This window comes from Chenopodium album, chromosome 24 (genome assembly GCF_948465745.1).
Source record: "Chenopodium album chromosome 24, dcCheAlbu1.1, whole genome shotgun sequence".
Lineage (NCBI taxonomy): Eukaryota > Viridiplantae > Streptophyta > Magnoliopsida > Caryophyllales > Amaranthaceae > Chenopodium > Chenopodium album.
In genome coordinates, this window is record NC_137857.1 from 36,764,462 (window position 1) to 36,791,045 (window position 26,584).

Consider the following 26,584-nt stretch of genomic DNA (forward strand, 5'->3'; position numbering starts at 1 on the left):
GGCAAAGGTTGGAATCTAGAGGGTTTAAGCTAAGTCGGAGTAAGACTGAATATTTGGTATGTCGTTTTGGCACTCAGAGGGGGACAAGCAATGAAGTGGTGAGTTTGGATGGAAAGGATTTGACCATGAGTGAATGTTTTAAGTACCTAGGGTCGATCATCCAGAAGAATGGTGACATTGATCAAGACGTGACCCACAGGATTAAGTCAGGGTGGCTTAAATGGAGAGCGGCCACGGGAGTGTTATGCGACCGCAGCATTCCCTTAAAGTTGAAGGGAAAATTCTACAGGACTGCCATAAGACCAGTGTTGCTCTATGGTACAGAATGTTGGGCTTCTAAGAAAGAGCATATTAAAAAGATGGAGGTTACGGAAATGCGCATGTTAAGGTGGATGTGTGGAAACACTTTAAGAGATAGAATCAGAAATGAGGTTATTCGCAAGAAAGTAGGTGTGGCGGGCATTGTAGATAAATTAAGGGAAAATCGTCTGCGTTGGTTTGGACATGTAAGACGGAGACCCGAGGGTGCACCGGTGCGAAGAGTGGAAGAGTGGGACCATGGAGGGATTAAACGAGGAAGAGGGAGACCAAAGATGACTTGGTTGGAAGGAGTGAGGAAGGATATGAAGTGCATGGATTTACGTGAGGATGAAGTTTTGGATCGTAAGGGATGGAGGAGAAAGATTTATGTTGATGACTACACGGAATAATCAAATTTGGTTCATGTTAGCCGACCCCACTTTTGGGATTAAGGCTTTGATTGATTGATTGATTGATTGATTGTACCAGGTCCATTTAAGAATTTGTAAAGGGAGGTGGATGAATAGTGCTAAAGTCAAAACGTGTCAACTAAAAAGAAACGGATGTAATATTTAAAAGCAGAGGGAGTATAATGATAAAAATAAATACATAGATTGTACAATTTATGTATAGTATCAAATACCAATATGAGATCTGATAGTAGTATTGAAACTGCAAGATTACTACAAGTTTAACAGATGTAGAGTATGTTAATTTTTTACAAATAAGATACTATTCATTATACTACGTACATACTCAGTAAGGCAGTAACACAGAGAGGTCAAAGTAGGCAGAGTTGCTCCAGCATTTTTTTTTTTTTTAATCTTCAAATAAAAAATTTATATTCTACACAGATATTAACTCACAGATTATCAAATCTGACTAGCAATAATAAGAAGATCCGCAAATCGAATAGAATCCCAATCAATGTAATTTTAAGAACACATACCATGTAATAATAATCTGACTACACTTTTTTTTTTAATTATATAAATATTGGGTATGGAATCTTCAAAGAATCATACTGTATCATACACAGATTATCAAAGATTATTAAATCTGATTTTTAAAAAAATTAAGGAGATCCGAAAACAAGTAGAATGGCAGCCCATTAACTCATGTTATTTTGATTATTATAAACTTGACTTTTCTTAGGATTCTAATCGCACACAAATAACAGCTACTCCGTAATAATCTATTGTATTAGTAAATAGAGGTGTTCTAAATTTTATAGAAAAAAGATATATACAGCCATAATAAGAAGGTAAAAGTAGAAAGAATTAACAACAAACAAGCATATATTACACCGATTTACTCGTGAATTGTCGATAAATTGCCAACTTAGTACTAAAAAAGAAAGTATATTAAATGCTTATATGCAGCCCTTAGCCGGGCTGGCTGCATATAGCATTACCTAATTTATTTTATATACATATATATATATATATATATATACTTTCGAAACAAAATTTTATATTAGTTCAATTAATACATAATTGGATTATTTTAATACGGAGTACATTATATACTACTCAGTGAGTTTTAAGGATTGATGATAAATAAATTCAAATTTCAAAAAAAAAATAAAGATATTATATAAGTCAATTTATTTAAACTAACGTTATTTTAATTAACCTTTATTATTTACAAGTCATTTTATTATGAATCCGTGCATTACACGGGGCAGAAGCTAGTAGTCTAGTGAATAATAGAGGTGTTACAAATTTTTGAACGGTGATTTTATACAATTAAATTTGTCCAAGAAAATTTAAAGAAATTTTGATTTTTTAATTAACACCACAAAAATGACAAAAATGTTAAAAGTTTTATTTAACACCACTAAATAACAACAAAAAAAAAAAAAAAAAAAAAAAAAAAAAAAAAAAACGGATTTGAGCACCATGTAACAGATTCCATCAAAAAATCCATTTGTGAGAATCCATTCAATGGGGCCTGTATCGTGTCGGCAAAATTGATAAAAAAAAAAAATAAAAAAAAAGTCACTTATTTGCTGTTGAGGATTTTACTAAAACAAGGGTCACAAAGATGAAGGAAATTAACAACAATCGAAAACCTTCGAGGCGTGAACGATATCACTTTCCCAAAGTAATATTTTGACCCTAATTAAACACATCGGGTATCACAAAATTTACTTGGAGATACAACGAAGACAACCACAATAGTGTGTAGTTTATTTGTGGTCTAATGTAAGCAAAACTTTTAATAATTTATGATGATGATAATACAAGAAAAACGAATGCAATACAAAAGAATAAAAAGAAAGTTACTGTCCTTTTTTCATCATATGTTACTAGAACATATATATAGCAAAGCAAATAATCTCCTAGCACCGTTTGGTAAATGTCAGATACTTTGTGATGTCTTTATGAGTGGATAATGACAACCATTCTCAAGAATCTTAATTTCCATTTAAGCCAAATGATGCAATATAATTTAGTATCACAAGTCCACAACTGTCACTTGGTATTACTTGGTCTCAACCGTCACTTAGTATTATTTGGCCATTTGTGCCAAATGATATAAAGCATTATATAGCCAAATCATACGATTAAAACCAAAGACAACAGTTAATTATAGTCATTTGCTTTAACTACTTATTTATTTAATTAATAATACAACACCTTAACCTAAGTAAATTAATTAAATAACATGAAAATAGTCTACAATTCTCTAAATAATTCAACATTTGCTAATTAATTTCGAGCTTAACTTGGATCAAAATAGGATCAAAATGACGCCAAAAACCTTATCGATCTAATCAATGTCCCAAACGACAAAAATAATGACAAGCAAATTGACACAATTCTTACTCCATCTGTTTTAAAAATAATTGACACATCAACCTTTGCACGCATGCCGATGCGCATTTTGACCCTATTTTTGTATAAATAAATATAAATGAAAATTATAGTAAAAGTAATATTATAAACTTTATATTAATACCTACTATCAAACAACATATTTTATGACAAAAAATGGATTTATTATCTTTGTAAAAACTACAGTCAAATTAAGACATTTATGGTATTGTTCAGCCAATTTCGAACTTATCCAATTTCGAACTTAATTTGGATCCATAATGGGCCAAAATTACCTCCAAAATCATACCGGAGCAATTTTTGCGGCTAAAATATAATAAATTGGGATATTTTTTACATGTAAAATGAGGCATTTACATTTTGTTGTTGTTGTTTTTTTTTTTTTTTTTTCGCCAATTTTGAGCATAATTTGAAACCATTAAGGTCCAAAATGACCCTCAAACCTTACTCAAGCAATTTTCATAGCTAAAAAATAAATATTTTGGTGAATATTATTGTCTATACACTATTTAAACAATTATGACAAACTTTTTAAAAAGTTGAGAAATATTAATTAACTGTGATTCCATAGTTGGGTATGAGTCTGGTAGTCTGGGTTCAAACTTATTAAACCCAGACCCAAACCCGACCCATAAACTTTAGACTCAACCTTACCCAAACCATTGGGACTAATAAAACTACAGAAACTAAAAGACTATACCCATGCCCTTAAAATTGGGTTGATCTAGTTTTGGGTCTTGACCTTTTGTCATCCTTTCCTGTTCCCTCTATACTTGTATTAATTTCTGACTTAAAATTCTTTTATACTCTCTCCATATTTTGTAAGTGGTATCCTTATTAAATACAGCTGTGTTTTTTTAAGTACGAAGTATCACATTTTTTTCTCTTAAAATTATATCTCTGTCCTCGCAGGCTCTCATAATCCCCACCCAAACCCACTACCACCTTTTTATTATTTTTTTTTCTCTTACATTCATTATTTTTTAAATATATCACTGATATAATAGTTGTATACAACTGATAGAAAAATGATATCGTTTGCATGCCCTTGAAAATTGTTATTTGGTGTACTGTCTTGGTTAAAATTCCTTCATTCATTGTTTTCACAAAATTCACCAAAATCAATCAAGTATTCCTATTGGAAAACATAAATTGGGTTAGCTAAGCTAGCTAATTAAGGAAGATGGAGGGAGAAAAGGATAAAATGATAGAAAGATTTAAGAAAGTTTATTATGTCTTGAAGACGGAGTTGTTGCAAGATCCTGCGGTCGACTATCACCATGCCTCCCGTCAATGGCTCCAACAAGTAAATAGTACATTTGTTCTAATTCTTTCATTCATTTTTTTTAATACTTTCTCCGTTAATGGTTAATTACAACAAAGGGGTATTATTTGTGAGATATAAAATATTCCTTTGTTGCAATTAACCATTAACAGAAGAAGTAGATACTTTTTCTTTTCGGTTGTTGCTTGCTAATCATAAATTTTTTTTTTTTTTTTTTTTTTAAAAAAAAATTTGGGACAGATGCTGGATTATAATGTTCTAGGAGGTAAGGTTATTTCTGCTAGTTACACAATTTAAGCTAATAATTAGGAAAATTTGTGGGGGATTGTAAATAAATACCTTATACACTGCAAGTTTGTTTAATTTTTTTAAATAGATATCTTATATGAACATTTTGTGTTGTAAAACTAACAAACGAAATTCATTCAATTTTCATTCAATGAGATTTTTCAGCTTGTAATTGATTTTAAAATTTGCTTCAGGAAAAATGAATAGGGGGCTATCTGTAGTTGAAAGTTATGTATTACTTAATGAAGGAAAAGGAAAACAACTCCCAGATGAAGATGAACTTTTCCGCGCGTCTGTCCTTGGTTGGTGCATTCAATGGGTATGCTTGAAATTCATGTTAGAGGACCAACTCAATCAGAAGTTTTAGCACGCAGATTTTAATTTGTTAGTTCATCGATCACATGCATCGATCTTATGTGCTAAGTAATCCTTTTGATAGATGTTTGTATGCATTGCAGCTGGTGGGCTGTGTTCTTGTTCTTGATGATATCATGGATAGTTCTCACACGAGGCGCGGCCAGCCTTGTTGGTTTAGATTGCCTAAGGTTTCTTAAATATTATTATTGCTTCTTTCAATTCCTCTTTGTTGAATCTAAACAAGTTTTTATATATGTTAAATGTTTGTTTGTAGGTTGGGATGATTGCTGTGAACGATGGTACTCTACTTTGGAATCATATTAACAGGATTATAAGGAAACACTTTCGAGACCAACCTTACTATGTTGATCTCCTCGAATTATTCAATGAGGTAGTTGTTTACTGTTTTGTTGATTACAGTATACGTTTCAACCTGCAAAAGCTTTTTTTTTTTTTTTAGTCAATAATTCGCAATTATAGTCATGATTTGTTAATAATGACGAAAATCACAACATGTTGATAGAGAAACATAGATTTCAATTTGTACTAGCATGATTAAGGTAAATGAGTTGTTATTTTCCGATTTTTTTTTTTTCCCTTCTACTCCGTATAAATTTTCCTGTATAGGGCCTGTTCCAAACAGCTTGTGGAGAAATGATTGATCTAATCGACACAGTTGGGGAGGAGAGAGACTTGTTGAAATATACCCTGGCACTGTGAGTGAGATCAGAGTAACTTCATTATTCAATTTTGATGATTTCCAATTTCATCGAGTAATAATATGACTAAAGTCTTTGCTTCTTGTTAATTGATTATGTCTGCCATTTGCAGTCAACGACGCATCAGCAAATACAAGACTGCATATGGGACTTTTTATACTCCAGTAAGTAAACATATCTAGTTTCACTAAGCAAAGCTCGGGTTTACTAACTTAAATCTTACAATCATAAGTTATAAACCCATGGACCAATAAGAGGCAAAAAGGCCTTATTTGAATTTCTAACTAAATTATAAGCTCCAATAAGTATAAATTTATAAAATGATCATTTATTTCAGGAAAACATAGCGTTTCCATTGTCCATCCTATTGCAATATACGGAGTACGTATATTGTTAACATAATACATTTATAAATAAATAATTCTTGTGCAGTTTGCTTGTGCTTTGCTCATGCTAGGTAAGAAGCTGGAAGATTACAATGATGTGAAGGACATCCTTCTTGAGATGGGCATCTACTTCCAAGTACAGGTATCTTTATGTAGCATTATGCTCTTCATATCCTAATGCTTCTTTATGTTATTGCTTGAATGAACCATGTACGGATTACTCATTAAACAACAATCTTTCAGACCTTGTCAAATTTTGAAACAATAATATGAAATAAGTCTAGGCAACCCAAAATAAGGAGGAGGAGAGTTTGGTCCATAAATAAAGCTTAGGAGCTTCCATACTAAAACCAATAGGCAATAGTAGGAGTAAGTCCTCTACCTTATAAAGTGGAAACACTTCTCCTCTTTCTCTAATGTGGCACACTCACAAGTGGGCTATAATGGTTCAACATATATCATCGACAAATTGTTATAATTAAGTTAATATCATGAATATTGCCATATTGGGATGCTTATTTGCTGTTCAATGAATGATTTTTTTTTTTCTTTTTTTCCTTGTATTGACAGGATGATTATTTAGACTGTTTTGGTGATCCTGAAATAATAGGCAAGGTGAGTTTGTGAAGTGCTATGATTATAATTATGATTATGATTATGATTATTCGTTGGCCTATATATATTAGAAAATTTAAAGGAACTTGTGAATTTTGATTTTTAGATTGGAACAGACATCGAAGAATTCAAGTGTTCTTGGTTGGTTGTGAAAGCTTTAGAAGTTTGCAACGAGGAGCAGAAGAAATTGTTATGTGTAATAACCCCTTCTTCTTACCAAGTGTTTATGTAAATAGTGTTAAGAGTACTGCAGATACACCTTAGCTCGATGACGAGCATGAGTTTTGTTTTACAGGATAACTATGGGAAATCGGATCCAGCAAATGTAGATGCTGTGAAATGCCTCTACAAAAATCTCAATCTTCAGGTATGTTAAATGAACAATGTTAGGATATATCATGCACAATAATTGTTAATGCTTTTTATTTCTCCCTTAATTAACTATTTGTGGTATAAATTGTGTTATGGTAGGGCATCTTTGCTGAATATGAGATTGAAATGTATGAAAAGCTAACAATTAGCATTGAAGCTTTACCGTACAAAAGTGTGCAATCAATGCTCAAGTCTAACTTGGGTAAAATGTTCAAGAGGCAAAAATAGACAAATGCTTAAAGGGGGTCCTATTGCAGATGAAGGCTTTTTTATGAATTCCTTTACAATTTTATTTGAAAACTATCTTGTTCTTGCCTTTTAATTTTAATGTATGGATTTACAAGTGAGATTTTATTAATTGACTACTACACTTGTTGTAGGTGTTTTTGGCCTATCTGTAGGCTTCATGTTGTAAGGGTTAATTATTGGGCTATCTAAATTCATTAATTCATTTTTGGAGATTAAATTTGGTAAAAAATAATCCAAACTACTTTTGCTATGTGAACTTTGATCAAAACTAAAAATAAATTTTGCTATTGATGGTATGAATTACGGAGTGCTGGTATATTTGTCCAAAATGATATGGCCAATAATTAGCATTGCTATGTTATTCAGACAATGATACATGTTAAGGATTAAGTGTCTACTTGAATATGAATATGGGTGTCCAAGTGCCGGACTTGATCATTTTATAAAAAAAAAAGTCAAGTTTTTTATTAAGATGAAGGAATCTGAGTGTCAAGTCCATCAGATACAACACGACATGGATTTTTGAAGTAAATGAGGGTGTCGAAGTAACATAGCCCAATTGTCATTCTACCACCCCCACCCCCCCCCCCCCCCCCAAAAAAAAAAAAGAAATTAAATAAAATTAATTAATAATAGCCAATTGTTTTTTTTTTGTTGCAAATGAAGCTAACAGCCAAACGAAAGAAAAAGAAAACAACAAAAAACTAGCTAGTCTATCAAGGAGGAACAAGGCGTGGGAAACCAACACCTTGAACATCCTCACTAAGAATCCTACGAAGCTCCAAAGGAGCACTACCAAGAATACGAAGACTAGAAGACGAATGAGCCACCCCTTGATTAGCAAGCCAGTCAGCAGCCCTGTTGCCTTCACGGAAAACATGAACCACTCTAACTTCCCAATCATCCTTATTTAACAAACTGTGGCAGAAATTGATAAGGTGAGCACACTCACCTCCTCCTTGATCATCAGAATTCATGGCTTGAACACAAGCTAAGTTGTCTAACTGGACTATAAGTTTGCTAATCTGGAGATTACGTGCTAGCTTAAGGCCACGAGTAAGGGCCATCACTTCAGCACGGTAAGCTATGCAGCTACCATAGTTTGCTGAAAAAGCTGAGATAAAATTCCCAAGATGGTCCCTGATGATTGCACCCCCACCAGCAGGACCTGGAGAACCCTTAGCAGCTCCATCTGTATTCAAGACATACCAGCCTGAGGGTGGAGCAGTCCAGGCTATGCATCTCTCTATCTTTGCACAGTTAGACCCTTGCATTTGATCATCTTCTGGGTGGAAGCTACGCCAAGTCTCATTGAATCTCACATGAAGAAAGGCACCTATGTCAACAGGGATGTCTTCACCATTCCTGAACACATTAATGTTCCTCCAACGCCATAGCCACCATAGAGTGATTGCAAAGAAAGTAGGCCATTTATCCTCATCAGCAGCATCAGAATCCTCCAAGTTTTGAGTAATCCAATTTTTTAGATCACTCTGGAAAAAGGCAGGGGAATTACTTCTCCCTCCAATACGTTTCCAGATACTTTTAGCATAGGCACAATCTCTTAAAATGTGTAAATTCGATTCATCATCTTTGCCACACACAAAACAAGTGGGATTAGTGGTCATCTTCCGCTTGAATCTATTAAGATTACCCATAAGACGATCATGGCAAGTTAACCACAAAAAGGTTCTAATTCGTTGTTGAACCGGGGCCTTCCAAACAAGATTCCACATGTCTTCATTAATCACAGTTGGCTCCTTACGAATAATCTTAAGAGCCGATTTGATAGTAAACTTACCCTTTGGTGAATTACCCCAATAAATCAAGTCCTCAACATCTGGATTGTCACAAACTTCATGCGCTTGGATGAGGTGCAGGGTGCTTTGGTCCAGCAGATGAGCAAACACCTCCTGTAAGAAGACAATTTGATAATGATCTTCTTGTTAACATTTTCCAAACCTTAAAAGAAGACAATTTGATAATTTATTTTTTCTAAGTGAAAATAAGGTGATTACACATGGCCTAAGTTAAAATATAGAAATAATTAGTTTATGGGCTTCCTTTACAACAGTTGTATCTACCTTTTTGAAACTTAAGCTCTGTCAAAAATCAACAAAATTCACCACAATCTCCTCATCTAAGTCGTTGTAGTATAGTGGTAAGTATTCCCGCCTGTCACGCGGGTGACCGGGTTCGATCCCCGGCAACGGCGATTTCTTTTTATTATTATTATTTGTCTATTTTAAACAATACTAATAGTTGATAACCAAATTATAATAAATTAATAGTATTAATATTTATACCAATTTCACTTCATAATTTGCAATTTTATCAAACATTTATATGCGACATGCGGTCGTACCAAATTTTAAATATTTTTCTTCTCCTTCTTTCATTAATTTTAGATAATATATATTTCTACTTTTACAATATTCTTGTAAATTTTTGTTGATGTATGCATAGTAGTCACTTGTTAAATTTGCTTTAGGTATATTTTCATTATATCAATTCCAGCTTATGCTTATGCACCATACAATTATTGATTGGAAATTTTGCTCATTTAACTTAAATAACATATTTGTAAAATTGCATATATTTTTAGCTTATTATTGATTGGAAATTTTGCATATATTTTAGCTTATGCACCATACAATTACCGCTTGTAAAATTTGCTTATTTAATTTAAATAAGTAAAAGTTGTACATTAGTACGGAGAATAACTGACATAAAAATTTTACTTTGCTCATTTAACAAAAAAGTATTTGTTTGAAAAGTGAATAACTTTATTTAATTTGAGTTAAAAATTTGGACATACTATGGTGATTGATGCGCATAATAGCTAGCCTTATCAGAATCTCTTTCAATTGGTTTTATATCACAACTTTAGTTTTAAAAGATATAATTATCCAAACGATATTTATTAGAGTAATCTCTAACTTTTTAAAAGATAGGGAAAAAAGGCGCAAAAAGAAAATAATGTCAGTGATTTTCATGTATAAATAAGAGTATTTATATAAATAACATATATATATAAATAGACATTATAAGGGTCTAACAAATATAGTTGACATTATTCATAAGCGTTTGTTTTATAAGATAGGGGATAATTAATATTGTTTGCTGTACTCGTATTCTCGTAATAACATGAAAACGTACTTCTGTAGTAACTATTGATATTAAACAAGGATTAAAATTTTAATTTGATGAACAATCAAGTCGTTGTAGTATAGTGGTAAGTATTCCCGCCTGTCACGCGGGTGACCCGGGTTCGATCCCCGGCAACGGCGTTTTTTTTTAATTTTAATTTTGTTCTTCACTTGAACTCTGTAATCCACTCAAAAACAGATAAACCTGAGATTAGGGTTATCAAAAAGTTATACTCGTATTCATCAGGTAAATTACTTGATTCCAACTTAACTCTAAAATTTTCTATATCTTATTTCTATTTACTTATATTATTTAAGCTGAATTTTGATGAACTTAGATAATTTTTATTCTTACTTTCTGTATTATGTTCAGTTCAGTTTTTAAACGAATTGCGTTTACTTTTTATATGCAAGATTACAAGTATTAATTCGCTAAAGAGCTGAATTTATTCACTTAAAAATTACCCCAAAAAAATTGTTGAATTGGGTTTTATCTTAGCTTTTTCATTCTTTATGGTGCCAAAAGATTATGCTGAAACTTTCTTTTAGTTAATTTTTGCTTTCTTGTAAATTGGCTGATGATATATTACATTTGAATGTTTGTCCAATTTTCTGTGTTTCTTCATCATAAATATGTAATTTAAGGGCTAAATTAGCCTTTTGCAGTATAATTATATGATTACTCAGCTAGGTAGCTTTAGCTGGATCAATTTTAATTAGAAAGCAGATAATTTCATTGTTAAGTACATCACTGTGTGTTTGATTGTGAGGGTAGGTTGCCTAGAGCGAGGCGATGAAACTGTTTGATGCACATTGTCACCTCCAAGACCCCAGGATTTTAAGCCTCACCCCACGATTAATCCGTTCGTCTGTTGATACCGGCATTGCCCATTTTGCTGTTAATGGGGTTTCGGAGAAGGACTGGCATTTAGTTAAGCAGATGAGTGAGTCTTATCCTTCTGTTGTTCCGTGTTTTGGTGTTCATCCATGGTCTGTTCCTGAGAGGACGACAAACTGGTTTACCATTTTGAGACAGTTTTTTGAGTCTACACCTACTGCAGCTGTTGGGGAGATTGGTTTAGATAAAGGGTCACGGGGGAAACAGATTGATTTTGATGATCAGGTTGAAGTATTCAGGAAACAGCTAGAATTAGCGAAAGAACTGAAAAGGCCGGCTTCTGTTCATTGTGTTCGCGCCTTTGGTGACCTTCTTGATGTGATGAAGGCTACTGGGCCTTTTCCTGATGGTGTTATTCTTCATTCTTACTTGGGGTCTGCTGAGATGGTCCCTGAATTAGCAAGGCTTGGTGCTTATTTTTCCTTGTCTGGATTTCTTATGTCAATGAAATCACAAAAGGCGAAGAAGATGTTGAAGGCAGTGCCTTCTGATAGAATCCTGCTCGAGACTGATGCACCTGATGCCCTGCCTAAGTCGAATTTGGGTGAGTTGTACTTAGTGGAAGGTGATCCTTCCCTTACTCCTGAACTGCAGGCACTAGGAGAGAATCCACATTTGAGGGCTAACAGTAACGTGTTAGAAGTTGAGAAAGAAACACCAGAATTGCCAAAAGAAATGCTGAATCATCCGGCTAATATTCATAATGTACTTACCTATGTGGCATCTCTGCTCGAGATGAGTAAAGAAGAACTTGCAGGATTAAGCTACTCAAATGCAATTCGTCTGTTCTCTTATGAAGGTTCTAAAATACCCCAAGAAGGTTAGTGCATTGTTTTCCTTGTATCCGTTATGAGGATATATGTATCAGATACTTTCCATTTTCCTTCTTCTGTCCCGTCATGTTATGGCTTTCTGAATTACATTCTTTTCATAATGGTCTATCTGTGAACAAATGGTGTATAATTTTAGTAAACAAAACATGAATTAATCAGGGCACTAATGTCATTCATGGGATTTCCTTGGAATGACATTAATTTAGCTGAAGGCCTTTGTTATATCCACCCTAATTATGCATAAACTTATGTATATATGAAGGTTATAGATGTCCAGTAACACCATTATTTTCTTCCACTGAGCCACAAAAGTTGTTTAATTTCAGTAAACAGCTAGTTTTTTTCATGAGCACCGTTTGTTCCCTGTACCGAGCCCATATATATTGTTCCGCCTAAAATCTGCTATATTTCTCAAATGATTTGCCTTTAATTGGAAAAATAACTGAAGCTTTCTGAGGTCTAATCCTGCTGATAAGTATACAAATACTCATAAATTAAGGCCTTTTTTGGAAATTAGAAATTTGAACTAGAAAATCAAATCATCTTTTTGGGAACATTATTAGAGGATTGTACTTAACATGATGAGTAACCTGATTTGCATTTATAATTCTAATTGAGGCCAATCAACTGATCAATTTTTTTTTTTGAGAGAATCAACTGATTAACTTGTTGACATGATGCAGCTAATTATGGAGGATTAGTTTCAAGTCCATTTGCCACTATTCCCCTCTCTTAGCTCATGCTATCCTCTTATAAGATTTCAAATACCTGATAAATATCGTTGAAACGAAATTCCTGACTATGTGCAAGTGCAGTAGCGAGTTGCCTCTTAATATTTATATCAGCCATGAAAGTGATGAAATTAGTCTTATGTGGCTATGTTAGTATATTGTAGTTATGTTTGCTAATGTGAAGATTGCTACGGAAGGTGAAAGTCTCTGCCAGATTAAGGCAGATGAAGCTGAGTTGATATAAAAATCCTTATCAATATGTTGTTCTATCTAATTACTCTTTCATTTGAGTGATGGGGAGGTGAAAATCATGCTATAATACAGGTATTCCTGTTAAGTTAAAGTCTGTATAATATTAATATCTTAGTTATGAGGGGTACGAGCAATGTGACAGTATCTTTTTAATGGAGAAAGTACTCTTTAGGTAGTGTTATAGCCTTATAGGGATACACTAGGAATATCTGATTGATTTATTGAGCTGCTATCCCTTTCCATCACATCATCTGGTTCTCTATCTGGTTGTGTGAAGGAATTTCTATTCTCTTAGGATGTGACCCTGTTATTATCTTGATACAAGTGGCATTATATGTTTCTCAGGTAACACTGAAGGTCCTGTTCTGGAGTACACTGTGGAAAACTGAATCTCTCTCGTCTGCATCACAAACTACTCAAGATCTGTGTCAAATGTTCGGCCAACAATTGTGGCATCTGCCCTTCGCTGCTAACTCCATGTCACATACATACATCTCTTGAGTGTGGTGTCATCTCTGTGCTGTTGCTCTCCATAGTTGTCGACGTCATCTTGTGGATGTGGTTGTACTAGTAGTTTTGTATTAAGATCTCTTTGGAAGAGAGGATGTATGGAACTTTGTTTTCACCCCACAATGATGTGTACAAGAGATGTGTAAAATCTGTAAATATGTTTTGACAGCTAAATGTTATCCTATTACTTGGCAATTTTGATGAGCAGCGAGTCGTGTTAAATGCTCCCTCCATCTGAAAATGATTTTACAAACTGTATTTTGAATTGTCCCAAACAAAACTTCAAACTTCCTTTTCATACTTTGGTTATGTTTCGTTTAAAGAAAATTTCCAAGGACATCAATCAATCTCGATGATTACCCTTAGTCTTTGTGGCATTGCACCAATTTCAAGTGTGAGCTACATTTTGGAACGGAGGGAGTTTAAGTTAACTAAACCAAACGATTCTTGTCGTATGTTACTTGGCCTCTAATCTGTTAAATAATGCAGTACATTATTACATTCATTATAGGCATCGTTATTGTTCTGATACATAAGGAGCAATTCCTAAGATTCAACTAGACTATTCAATTCATCCATATTACTTCAAAATATTCAATATGATAGCATTCTAGCAATATGTTTCTCCCTATAATACTGCAAAATACAGGGCCACAACCCCAATAGTTTTTCTTCAGCTACATGTGTCGACCGAGGTCAAACTAATAAATAATGACCAAACTTGATTATTCTCATCATTCATTCTTCTTCGTTTTCCATTTACCAACATCTCCCATGTAAGGTTGAGCGCTGTAAGCATATTGTTGAAGAACAGAGAACACAACCATCTCTAAGCAAACTAGCACATTCTGGATTCCTTCTTCAATATGTTCAACATCCAGCCAGGAATATCGAGATCGTATAATTCCCACAGCAACCAGAAGCTCAAGTACAATGCCCTGACAATATTAAGACAATGAATGAGCTTTTTGTGTGAATTGAAGTGGACTAGCACAAAAACTAATGTACAAAAAGATTGCTACATAAAAGCCAGCATATTAGATTGATGGATACACACACAACATGATTTGTGAAGGTTTTACCTGCCAAAAGCAAAAGAAGACGATGCCCTTAACACATAGGAACTTAGCAAGCGGCTTGTGTGGTTCAAGTTCCTTACCAAACACATGATAAAAGACCACCAAAGAATATAGAGCCAGTGATACTGAAACATTGAGGACTATTGTGAAAATCCAGCTGATTGTAGTGGTGTATAGCCCAGCAAGTTGTAATGCTATCATTAAGATGGAGCAAACTGGCCGAATCATGACAAATTGCCATGTCCATAGCTTCAGAAGCTTCAGTGTATGGTGGTCTAGGCGTACAGTGTGAGGCTGCATTAGCAGGCCAGATCAGCATTAGACTTAGCAAGCAACTTATCAAGTTAATAAATTCAACTGACCCTTATCAAACACTCATTCAGGATTGTTCTAATTGTGATATATGCTTAAGAAAGTTCAAATATGCATGGAACCATACAAGCCAATTCCTGATCATATTTTTACACAAAATATGCTACCATTTCCATATTACTTTCTTTGAAGTCATCATCTCAACAGAATATTCATGGTCTTTCTAACAGTCACAACTAAATAAAGGCCGATGCATGCATGAATCCAAACCTCACTAGACCTAGAAAGCAGAAGGATGCACATTATGGTGTCGGCAGTGAAGGTGGTATTGAATATATTGCAGTATGATGTGTCTCACCCACAAGCAATCGGAGTACGCACTAACTTGTAGTCCTAGCTTAAATCTATTACAAAAGATGCCTTATAATAACATAAACAAAGTGTGTGTGTGTGTGTGTGCGCGCGCGCTTTTTTCTGTAACAAGACTGCTATGTGTGAAATGTGTCGATGTTATACATTTATGCTTCGGTATACTTAACATTCTAGTACGGCATCATGAAAATTTTAGCTTAGAAAACAACTTGCAAATTTCAATACTACTACTACAAGAGACTTAGAGAGACTGGGCTGCCAAGTGCAAAGTTTGCTTGCTTAAAAACTGCCAAGTTCAACAGATCTCAGTAGGATTCAATTTGTTTGCCTTGAGAAACACCTTCACAGTCCTGTTATCCTGTCCTTTATGTATTTATATTCAATTATGAAAAGAAAAACTGTCGGTATATAAACTCACCTGAAATAGTGTCATTGGAAAAGAATGGTGGATTTCTCTTCCTTTGATTTCATCAGGCACTATATTTTTGCTGATTGATATATTTAAGTAACTATACATTAATGCCATAAATTTAGCAATGACCTGCATTAAATTAATGGGGAAAATTAGATTTATAGTAGTTAAGCTAACAAATCACATCATTAGGAGTTATGCAAATAAGAAACTTACCAAAGCCTCATAACATTCCTTGATCGATTCCAAGGTCATGAAAAATGCTTTGCTGCCACGAATATCCATCAGACCCACAAAAGACACAACAGCATATATGGGAGCCATGAGGATAATCACAATGATAGCCTTTTGTTCCTTAGGGTTTTTCCAGTAAAAAAGATGCTGTGATAGAAGTTGTATCGTGAAATGCAGTGAGAGCAATACACAAAATGCATTTCCCACTATGATGATCTCACCACGATTCATTTTAGTGAAATCCAACATGGGCAACATCTTGAGGATTTATGAGAATCCACACAGCAGACCTGCTAAATGGAAATCAAAGCATCATCAAGACCGTAGTTCAAATTTATGGCACTCACTTTATGATATTACAATGAGCGGTGGTGTACTGAACTTAGAAGCAAAAGCGGAGTATATCAGAATAATCAACGATATCTAACATGTTCAGAATCAAAATATATTGCCATAAAAACAGAGACCAAATATCATTGCTTGCTTGTTAATCATCCGATTAGGCTCTGAAAGTAACCATACAGGGCAAGATCAAGTTCACACTACAGAAAGTTTACAAATTACAACTATCATATCCCTTTTCAAACTTTCTTCTCCAGTTTTAAGAAATGTAGGTTACCAATTTGCCATAATCTTCCTCCATCCCAAAGAGTTACACTGTCGGTTGCCATAATTGCTATTCACGAATATCCGAACAAGCACTTAATTCACTGGTAGTAAGTGACTACAATGTAACAACTACCCTAATCCAGCAGAAAATTGATAACATTATCCAAAAACTAATAACAAGGTATAACTTGATCATTTAAGATGACTAGCATGAGCTAAATGCTTGAATAAATCGAATTTAGAACGACGAATTAATTACGAAAATCAAAGATTACTTTATCAGTAATAGCTTCTCATGTGTCTAAATGCTTACTGCCATCTTAATTTCCCACAATAGAGGAGGTAATACAACAAACACCCCTCATAATTTCGTCAGTTTTTGCTACTGCAAATTCGAAACACCCAAACACACATTTGACTTGTATTCATCAAAATTGTGATTAATCATGGTGAAATACAAACAATTGAGCCAAATTATCTGCAGAATCATGGTAAAATACCCACACACACAAAAATAATTTAAAAAAAATATATTAAACCCTTTGATTTGTTTAGTTTAATTATACAGCAAGCTCATTATTACATTAAACCCCAACAATCTAAATCTTTATAAGATACACCAAAATTAAAGCCAGAAATAATTAAATATGCAAGATCCAGAAAGTTCCAAAACCAAAATTTTAATTCAGAAAAAGTAAATGACTGAAACAGCACCAGCTTAGTGATTATGCAAAGAAATACAGAAAATTGCAAAAAAAAATAAAAAAAATTGAATAGTAAGGACTTACTTTGATAGATTTGCAGAAAATCAATAATCAAATTGCAGTGAGTAAATGTAATTGATCAAAAAGATTTAAGCAATTTAATAGAAGCGGGGTTCAGACTTGATGTGGGGAAAAGAGACTTTGAATAGTTTGATAATTGATAGAAATAATGTCAGGCATTTAGGCAATGGGTCAAGCCTCGCTAATCACGTGTACCATATCATCACGTCTGATTTTTATTACTCGTACAGTCGTACTCGCTTTGTCCATCAATGCTACCCGTTTCATACAAGTATTATTTACAACGATTTGACGTAAAATAAAAAAGTAAAATGATCCAATCGTTGCAAATAATATGAAAAGAGGTAGTAAAAAAAACATGTTTCAAAAAAGTCAAAATAAAGTTTCAATATTTATGATTAATTTCTTTCGTTTTTTATGTTTAATTAAAAAAATTCAATCATACAACCCATGTAGGTAGATAATGTAGTAAGATTATAAGTAGTATGAAATCATATTGGATTATATAATGAAATCATACAAGATTCTACACAATCATATACTTTGTAGTTATCAAAAGATCTTATAATAGGGGGTTGATTCTTAAATAAATGTTGCATAAGAATTTTTGAATGAGAAATGGGGCGACATTTTTTGTCTCGTGGCATGAAATTACCTCAAGCTTGAATTGGCCTTTTCCTCAAGCTTGAATTGAGAAATAAGGACACTTATATAGTCGTTTGTAACAATCCATACACAAAACACCACTATGTGTACAAGTAAAACATATATGTCACATAAGCATCTTAACTCTTAAGTAAACAAACCATTAAAATCTCAACAATGTAACATAATACAATGGAACTGCGGCTAGAACAATCGGCCATTAAGGTTGTTTCTACTCTTTCTAGGGGTATATTTACTGCACTTGTTCTTTGTCGAGGCTGATTGGGAGAACCATCTCATCTATCATGGAAGAAGCAATATTTTGCCAATGTGCTTGCTACTTTCCATAAGCTGGTGGGCTTCAGCTGCCTGTGAGAGAGAAAAGTACTTGTGAATTACCGGCTTCACCTTCTTCTCTTTGATAGCAGGCCACACATTCTTCTCTACTTCCTTCACAATAAGTGCTTTGTTCTCTGGAGTTCTATTCCGCAGGCCAGCAGCTAAAAAATGTAGTGAAACGTTATTGATCAATGTAACAGTCGATCAGGAGTCTAAATCATCTTATCTTGTCCAAACTAATAAGTATGCCAATTGTAGACTTTGCAGTGGGCGGTGAAAATGAAAAACATAATTAAATGTTAGAAGGGTTTATAGGTGGAACAGGATGTTGTAAAATGTATATTAATTTTTCTTAAGCTAAGGTTATGTACTCTTTACAGAACTAGACCTGCTCCACATTGACCAACAGATTGAACAGGTCCAGCATACGCAGGAAACTATCATAATCCTCGAAAGTAATGGAGACTCCAGTGGGACATGAGGTTCCTAAAATTTGTCTATCGCTTAAAGGTAGGATGTTCGAGATCATGCTGCTAAATACAACAGTGTTGTGATTAAGAGAAATTCCTACAAAACTTTCTAGAGCAATAGAATGCCAGCTTTGTGTAGAAAAAATCTGCATACCTTGCACGGTGAGTCTCTTTGCTGCTAAACTTGCAAGGTTGATTTGTGAGGTAGATCCACCTTGGAAGCCAATAATAAAAAGCCGTCCATCAAAATTCAAGCTGTCAATGTTTCGCTGCAAGTAAACTCCTCCCATGTTGTCCAATATAACATCAACACCTGTTTGTTCAATACAATCAATTATTCTTACTAGATAGCAAAGATAAAGGGAAACATTATCCCCTTGCCAAAATAGTTCACTTCTCTGTACCAGACATTGGCTGGGTCGTAAGAAGAGTATATCAATCATAAGAACGTGGCCAATTATGTAACATCACAAAACGGAAGTGAAACAATAGATCGGTAACAAAGCAGGTTTCAGACATCAAAAAACAATTTGAATACCCCGTACTACAGCATATATGATCTGATCCTCACAAATAATACCTTTTCCAGCTGTTTCTTCTTTTACTCTCCCAACAAAATCTTCTGTCTTGTAATTGATACACACATCAGCTCCAAGATCTTTACAATATGCCAACTTTTCTTCAGAACCTAGAGAAGAGAGCAAATAACAGACCTTTAAGCTTAATTTAACCCACTCGATTCTCCAAAAAATACAACTTAAGTCTGTCAACCTGCTGTTACAAATACTTTGGCTCCATAATATTTAGCTATCTGAATAGCGAAGGTACCAATGCCACTAGATCCCCCATGAACCTGTAAACATAGTGATTGTAGAGAGAATCAAAAATTACAAGAATAGTTCATCAGCCACTTTCAAAGAAAGAAAGCTTATGAACAAATCATTAAATGAGATAGCACCTAATGATATGAACAGATATCAGAAGATGGTAATTTGACAGCAAACTTAAAACTCTCTTTGGTAGTTCTCTCAGCAGACCTTTTGACAAAAGAAAATCAAGTATTTCCCGTGTAGCATGAAAATCAATTACATATATTCATCAAAACATTCCAAAGGGATTTGAAATTAGTAAGAAAACTGCAAATCACATGTTTGCAATTGCATTTTCCTACAGCTTATGTCATTTAAATGCTTCACAGTATCTGATGATACTAGAATCTCTTGAAATTTATATATGAACCTCCATTCTCATTTAATCATGTGGGCAACAGCCAAAACACAGCCTAGAATCCTAATTGAAACAAATTTTTGTACATTGAGACATTTTAGAATGTAGGAAAGGGATACGGTCACTGTTATGGAGTCACGGAACTAAGCAGCAGTCACTACAAAGCCTCCCATTCAGGTGTACAGCAGGCGCAAGAAACAGGACAAAAGGGAAACAGCAGTATCAGAGGTCCAGATGGCAGAAGGTGACAAATATAATCAATGAAGCACGAAGTGGAGGTGTATCAAAAGCCCTGTAGTGAATCTCTGCTAAAGGGAGGTGAATGGCAAATATTTTTAATGCTGTAGTAGGTGAACAATTGTAGCTTGAGTATATATAAAGAAGAAGGAATAGTAGTATGTTTATGTGAGAATTGAGATATTGTTGGAGACTTGTAACCTTAAGTTACTTTTGAGAGTGATAACCTCAAGTATCAACTGTCTTGTATTCCTTGCCATTAGTGAATCAAAAATCAAGCTTACAACCTATATTTTTGCTCTGTGTTCGAATATATCTGTTCTGGTCTTTAGTTTATAACAGTCACATAAAACTTATAAACACTGACAAAGATACAAAATCAGAGTAGCCTTGTAAGTTACCAAAAATGCCTCTCCTGCTGAAAGCCGGCTTGTCATGAAAACAGTCGACCAAACAGTGCATGCCACCTCTGGGAAACTTGCAGCATCCTTGAGAGAAACACCATCTGGGGCAGGAAGAACTTGTCCGGCAGGAACAGCCACTTTCTCAGCATAACCTCCTCCACTAAGAAGCGCACAAACCTACATTACAACAAACACTCTTCATCATCAATATAGCATGATAGCTTACTTCTGAGACTCTGATACTCAAACACCAATTCCAATCCAAAGTACTAAATTCTTTAATAAGTATGATATAATTGATTAGACATTTTACCACTTTAAAGGAGAGCAGAAGCAAATGAGATTTATAACAGTATAGCCAAGTCTGATATCAAATACATGCACTTGTAAAACCATCCGAAGTCCGCTGTAAAAAATTAACTTACTTTTAAATGAATCTATAGTACTAGGACTCAGAACTCATGACTCAGGGTTGCTAAATAAATACAATAGTAAAATTATATTTAGATAACTACAAGTCTACAATGCTTTTGGGTCAGTCATAGTCTTGCATGTCTGCGATACATTTCTCATGTTCTTACAGAATAGCAAGTGAACAACTGCATCAGAAATCAGCAAATGATAGTTATTACGAAATAACAAAAGAGGCCATCAGGCAATCCACCATTACATTGACAATGCTATAATTGTTCACCAACAGACTATTGGGTATACTAATCAACATGCCTAGTTTACACCATTATACTCTCTATTAATTCCATAAATACCACAATGTTCCAACACAAGCACCTTTGGGGTTGGTTCCATTCTTTTAAGGTAGATCCCCCCTCTTCCCCTTCATCCATGCTTTACTTAATACAGATTCCTTAGGTTTTGCCAGCTTTTGGACTTACAACATTCAAAATCATAACTTTCAGGGACGATTTTCGGCCAGCTCTAACTGCAATTCATCTCTAGCATTACTGATTATTCTGCTACATCAAACATACAACCAGCTTATATAATAACAATTAGGTTACCTCCACTATCAATCAATCAACAATTTATTGAACCAAATTTAATCACAATCCATCCAAAATAACCCATATCAAATGCAAAGAGAAAATGCACAAATTAACATGATAAACTAATCAATTCAATCGCATACAATTAAAACTACCAGTTTATCAACACCCCCACATATAAAAAATTGACAAGATTACAACTTTTCTTTAAAATTATAAAAACCCAAATCACCAAACTCCAAAGAATAGCAAATAATAGGAAAATTGAAGCAGAAAAGGTAAAAATTTGTAACCTGATCACCAACTTTCCAGCGAGTGACATTGTTTCCAAGTTGAAGGATGGTTCCAGAACATTCTAGACCAGGATAAGGACTAGCCCCAGGTGGGGGAGGGTAAGAGCCCTTCCTCTGAATGGTATCTGCTCGATTAAGGGCAGTTGCTTCAACTTTGATTAAAACTTCATCGTCTTTGATTTGGGGGTCTTCAACCTCTTGCAGTTGCAGTACTTCTGGACCTCCTGGGCTTGTTATGACTACTGCTTTCATGGTTAATTTTGCAAAATTTTAATGGGTTTTGGGGGAAATGGAAATTGGGAGAACGATTCTACAAATGTTTATTGAAATGATGATACAGCGGTGTTTACGTTTGAGCTTTGGACACAAAGACACAAACCGATGTCTAGACTCTAGAGTCTATGACCTCACTTATATTGATGTAGTTTGGAAATAATGATGGAGCAAGCGATTTAGATTCACGGGGCAATACTCTGTACAACCTTACAATTGGAAATTACAAATGGGATAACATAACAGATCCTGATTTTTAAGCGCTTAGTCACTAAGCTAAGACCTCATTGGTATATACTCTGTATAGTTGATTACTACGAAGTACTCACTAATGAGTAGGCTAACTCGTCCAGCACGTGTGTTTTACTTCATATTTAGTTAATCTAGCAGCTTTACGTTAACTTATTGTTTTTATATCTACTACTCTACTGGATACTAGTAATCAATTGCAAGTATTAATATTAAATCCTTAACTCAATAGGGTGTATAAATTTCTGTTTATTTTAGTCCCTAAAACACAGTTCACATGTCAAATTGTCGATGATAAAGGATGTAGTAGAAAAATACAAGTAGCTGGGAGTAGCTCCAATTCAAATTAAAAATAGTACACAGTATAGAATATTGGGTAGATAATGTAACATATAATAGTGAAGTATATAAAAAATGAACAAAAAATCTCAAAGCTGATCTCAAAGTTGCTTATAATAATAAACAAACTCAAATTTCAACAAAATCGTAGTTTGATTAATCTAGCCAACCACTCTAAAACACTTCACATTGTATCTTGGTTAAGGTGATAAATGCAAATAGTTTATACAAATTTGAGTATTTATGAAAAGTTGATTAATTTTATTAAGTATTCTTGTTGGATAACAATTTCAGAAGCTATGGAGTCTATGAAGCTTAATTGGATTGCTGGGGTGCTTACTTTTTTGCACTTGTTTCCTGCAATTCTTTGTTGGGGACAACATGGCCATTATGCAACTTGTAAAATAGCCGAGGTAAGAACTCGTGTGTAATCTAACATGTACTTCGTATTAGACTACTTAGACGTGTCAAACAAGTTGTTCGGATCAGATTAAGGTTGATCAATCTAACTTTTTCGAGTTTGAAGTGAAGTTTTTATGTACCAATTTCTAGTAAACTTTCAAGATTTGACAGTCAATGTAGCTTGCATAAGTTTTATGATTAAAATTATTTATCGGATCCATATATGGATTTTGTCTGATGCAATGTTGCAAATGATAATGCTATTGTTTTTAGGAATTTCTTACTGAAGATGCTAAGGCTGCAGTCAAAGAATTGTTGCCTGAGTCAGCTAAAGGCGAACTAGCAGCTGTTTGTTCTTGGCCTGATCTGCCTGAGATTCGTAAAGGATATCCCTGGAGTTCTGCATTACATTATACTAACACCCCAAATTTTGTCTGCAAATATGATTATTGCCGTAAGCTTTACTTCATTCATACTATTTACCATGGATGCAGTGGCCGATCCAGAAATCCAGCAATAACTTGACAGTTTAGCTAGTTTTCTTTTTACTGTCAATATTGTCTCAAGACTCTGAAGAGTCTGAACTCAGCTAACCATACTATATAAAAAACTCGATAGTATAGTACAATGTTGACTTCTTATTTTCATTCTTACATTACAGGAGACTGTCATGATTCTGCTAACCAAAAAAATAGATGTGTGATTGGAGCAATGTACAATTACACCATACAACTTGCATCAGCTTACCATAACTATGGTACTCAACAAAAATGTACGTCGTATATGCTCTACAAATATGTTTATTACTTTGTCTTTCAGTTTCTATTAATCTAACTCGTAGAATATGTACTGTGTATTCATAGATAACTTAACAGAAGCTCTCATGTTCCTGTCTCATTTTGCTGGTGACATTCATCAAGTAAGTCCTGAGTAATTCCCTAAAACATTTAGTAGAGTTTCCTAACTAATTGAATTTGGCATCATCAATTTATAAATAATGGTGGAATATTTATTTTTAATGCAGCCTCTACATGTTGGCTTCATCGGAGATCTAGGTGGAAATTTGATTAATGTCACCTGGTACAATCAAAGCACTAACTTGCATCATGTACGTTGTTGTATTGGTTCCTCTTTTTCCTTCTCCTTTTTTTCTTGCTTACTGTAAATAAATGCTAAACCATTCTTTAGTCTTATACCCCGATGTATGTATGTATGTATGTATTAAAATGAATTTTTTTTCCTTAGGTATGGGACACAGAAATCATTGATTCTGGCTTGGAGAGATTTTATGATTCAAATCTGACAACCATGATAGGAGCGCTATTAAGAAATATCACGGTAGGTTTCTTTGTTGAATCAATGTTTTGATGGCCCTTTCTAGCTAAAATTCTTTATTACATCAGTAAAAATGTTTTCAAGAACTGTATGACAGTATATACTATATGGTAGATCAGAGATGTAGTTTCAGCATACTTTCAAATGTTGCGCTTGTTTGATTTGTTTCCTCTAGCATCATATTGTGATGCACTGCGCAAAACTTAACAAATTGTCTGTGTATCAACATCTAATATTCATGTTAATTTTTTGGGTATAATCAGGATGACTGGTCCAACGAGATCAAAATCTGGGAAAAATGTAATCATACAGTCTGTCCTACTCCGTAAGTTTCTACTTACACTCTCCATGCTGTGTGTTTTCAGAAATTTTCATAAGCTCCCCTGCTCAACAGAGGTAAGGTAATACTCTAAACTTGTGCAGGTACGCATCTGAGAGTATTTCTTTGGCTTGTAAATACGCGTACAAGAATGCCACACCAGGAAGCCACTTGGATGGTATATATACTTAGTTTCCCATCTTAGTATTACATAAATATGCATTTTCTTAATCAAAGAAGATACTCCATGTAAAATAGAACAAAATGTGATCTCTTGGTTGCACAGTAAAATGTAGGCTACTAACCTAGTTGTAGATAAAACTTGTCATTACACTACTGCCATACAAGCATCATTGTTAGTCTTATTGGTGCAAATTGCATATATTTGCTTCCTAAAATGGTTATCTTGGTTTTGTTTGTAACAGATGAATACTTCCTTTCGAGGCTGCCAATCGTGGAGAAAAGGTTAGCTAAAGGTGGAATTCGCTTAGCTGCTACGCTTAACCGGATTTTTGATGCCCAAGTCACAATGGAGAATCATAAACTTAGTATCTTGTAGCAGGATTGGTGGTGATAGTCAGTGAGATAACTGTTCTGAGTGCCACAAACATTTTTATCAGCATTATGCATTCAAATTAAGCTTTGATTACTGTAAGATTAAATTTGATTTTGTGTAAAGATATCAGATTCAATGCGAATGCATATTGATTCAATTTAGATTTACAAAAGCATATAAGAAAATACAGATTCAATACATGAATATTATTAACAAAAAAGTCAAGAGTCAATACATAATATTGAAAAACCAAAAAAATGGGCAGGAAGCTTTCTCATAATCTATCAGAGCCAGGTTTCGATCCTGGGACCTGTGGGTTATGGGCCCACCACGCTTCCGCTGCGCCACTCTGATGTTGTGATTATATTTACGCTTTAAAATATAAGACAGAATCATTTCACTTCATTTACAATTTTTTTTTTGGAAGACCTCATTTGCCTTTATACTCATTCTATTTTAAAAAATTTCTTTACTATTCTTTTGTTTAATTCGAATTTGAAATTTGCTTATCCGTCTTAAGATAAGATTAAAAATATTGTTGATTTTTTTTTTTATTGTTAAACTAGGTTAAGTCCCGTGCCATGCACGGTAATTTTTAATACATATCATTAGTTTCAGACTGCTATTTAATTATTAAAAAAACCTAATTGCAAAATAAGATGAAAGTTCTGTAATTACAAAAAAAATAATTAAAAAATTTATCACACTAAAGAAAATAGAGAGAATAATATATGCCCGACTAATAAAAATAACTCTGAATTACATTACAAAGTTATAGATAGAAAACTATTATTGCATATGAATAAGATATGCTTATCAAATAGGAAGTGAATTATTATTATATAGTTTGTATTAAAAACTTCTCTAAGAAGCTTTGGCCAAAAAAATTAAAAAAAAAAAAAACT

At 34.0% G+C, this 26,584-nt stretch overlaps 4 protein-coding genes and 3 non-coding genes across 7 annotated transcripts; 5 read left to right on the forward strand and 2 right to left on the reverse strand.

The window, feature by feature from the left end:
• The first annotated feature begins 4,323 nt into the window (after window positions 1–4,323).
• On the forward strand, window positions 4,324–7,390 carry LOC145610242 (farnesyl pyrophosphate synthase 1-like). The gene is made up of 12 exons (XM_081665540.1): window positions 4,324–4,446; window positions 4,666–4,690; window positions 4,908–5,032; window positions 5,172–5,258; window positions 5,345–5,461; window positions 5,698–5,786; window positions 5,902–5,953; window positions 6,222–6,317; window positions 6,746–6,790; window positions 6,897–6,986; window positions 7,086–7,157; window positions 7,262–7,390. Exons 1-12 carry the CDS (start codon window positions 4,324–4,326, stop codon window positions 7,388–7,390), a joined length of 1,050 nt encoding a protein of 349 aa, XP_081521666.1.
• A 2,165-nt stretch (window positions 7,391–9,555) lies between these two features.
• Window positions 9,556–9,626, forward strand: TRNAD-GUC (transfer RNA aspartic acid (anticodon GUC)). Its single transcript has one exon. It is a non-coding gene; the product is annotated as a tRNA-Asp (tRNA).
• A 1,003-nt stretch (window positions 9,627–10,629) lies between these two features.
• TRNAD-GUC (transfer RNA aspartic acid (anticodon GUC)) lies at window positions 10,630–10,701 on the forward strand. Its single transcript has one exon. It is a non-coding gene; the product is annotated as a tRNA-Asp (tRNA).
• Window positions 10,702–10,738: 37 nt separating this feature from the next.
• Window positions 10,739–14,061, forward strand: LOC145611220 (uncharacterized). Its single transcript, XM_081666516.1, has 3 exons — window positions 10,739–10,807; window positions 11,336–12,278; window positions 13,620–14,061. The coding sequence occupies exons 2-3, from the start codon at window positions 11,354–11,356 to the stop codon at window positions 13,661–13,663; spliced, it is 969 nt and encodes a 322-aa protein (XP_081522642.1). The 5' UTR covers window positions 10,739–10,807; window positions 11,336–11,353; the 3' UTR covers window positions 13,664–14,061.
• Window positions 14,062–14,211: 150 nt separating this feature from the next.
• On the reverse strand, window positions 14,212–22,594 carry LOC145611019 (uncharacterized). The gene is made up of 11 exons (XM_081666258.1): window positions 22,207–22,594; window positions 20,907–21,086; window positions 19,813–19,894; window positions 19,622–19,729; window positions 19,196–19,354; window positions 18,538–18,732; window positions 18,243–18,333; window positions 16,176–16,461; window positions 15,966–16,088; window positions 14,867–15,157; window positions 14,212–14,722 (listed from the first exon to the last, which is right to left on the reverse strand). The coding sequence occupies exons 1-11, from the start codon at window positions 22,456–22,458 to the stop codon at window positions 14,519–14,521; spliced, it is 1,971 nt and encodes a 656-aa protein (XP_081522384.1). The 5' UTR covers window positions 22,459–22,594; the 3' UTR covers window positions 14,212–14,518.
• Window positions 22,595–23,366: 772 nt separating this feature from the next.
• Window positions 23,367–25,692, forward strand: LOC145611453 (endonuclease 4-like). The gene is made up of 10 exons (XM_081666784.1): window positions 23,367–23,480; window positions 23,743–23,923; window positions 24,131–24,241; window positions 24,333–24,388; window positions 24,494–24,593; window positions 24,658–24,683; window positions 24,715–24,807; window positions 25,068–25,129; window positions 25,228–25,301; window positions 25,549–25,692. The coding sequence occupies exons 1-10, from the start codon at window positions 23,367–23,369 to the stop codon at window positions 25,680–25,682; spliced, it is 951 nt and encodes a 316-aa protein (XP_081522910.1). The 3' UTR covers window positions 25,683–25,692.
• A 269-nt stretch (window positions 25,693–25,961) lies between these two features.
• TRNAM-CAU (transfer RNA methionine (anticodon CAU)) lies at window positions 25,962–26,033 on the reverse strand. Its single transcript has one exon. It is a non-coding gene; the product is annotated as a tRNA-Met (tRNA).
• Between the last annotated feature and the right edge of the window lie 551 nt (window positions 26,034–26,584).

What these genes read in the sequence shown, in the direction of transcription:
- LOC145610242 (XM_081665540.1), top strand. Translation starts at nt 4,324, where the DNA reads ATGGAGGGAGAAAAGGATAAAATGATAGAAAGATTTAAGAAAGTTTAT. An exon ending in GGATTATAATGTTCTAGGAG is followed by an intron (nt 4,691 to 4,907) that starts GTAAGGTTATTT and finishes AATTTGCTTCAG; the next exon opens with GAAAAATGAATAGGGGGCTA. An exon ending in TCCTCGAATTATTCAATGAG is followed by an intron (nt 5,462 to 5,697) that starts GTAGTTGTTTAC and finishes TTTCCTGTATAG; the next exon opens with GGCCTGTTCCAAACAGCTTG.
- LOC145611220 (XM_081666516.1), top strand. Translation starts at nt 11,354, where the DNA reads ATGAAACTGTTTGATGCACATTGTCACCTCCAAGACCCCAGGATTTTA. An exon ending in TTCTAAAATACCCCAAGAAG is followed by an intron (nt 12,279 to 13,619) that starts GTTAGTGCATTG and finishes TATGTTTCTCAG; the next exon opens with GTAACACTGAAGGTCCTGTT.
- LOC145611019 (XM_081666258.1), bottom strand. Translation starts at nt 22,458, where the DNA reads ATGAAAGCAGTAGTCATAACAAGCCCAGGAGGTCCAGAAGTACTGCAA. An exon ending in AAAGAGACTCACCGTGCAAG is followed by an intron (nt 18,733 to 19,195) that starts GTATGCAGATTT and finishes TACATTTTTTAG; the next exon opens with CTGCTGGCCTGCGGAATAGA. An exon ending in AGGAATGTTATGAGGCTTTG is followed by an intron (nt 16,089 to 16,175) that starts GTAAGTTTCTTA and finishes AATTTAATGCAG; the next exon opens with GTCATTGCTAAATTTATGGC.
- LOC145611453 (XM_081666784.1), top strand. Translation starts at nt 23,367, where the DNA reads ATGGAGTCTATGAAGCTTAATTGGATTGCTGGGGTGCTTACTTTTTTG. An exon ending in CAACTTGTAAAATAGCCGAG is followed by an intron (nt 23,481 to 23,742) that starts GTAAGAACTCGT and finishes TATTGTTTTTAG; the next exon opens with GAATTTCTTACTGAAGATGC. An exon ending in TCATGTACGTTGTTGTATTG is followed by an intron (nt 24,594 to 24,657) that starts GTTCCTCTTTTT and finishes ACCATTCTTTAG; the next exon opens with TCTTATACCCCGATGTATGT.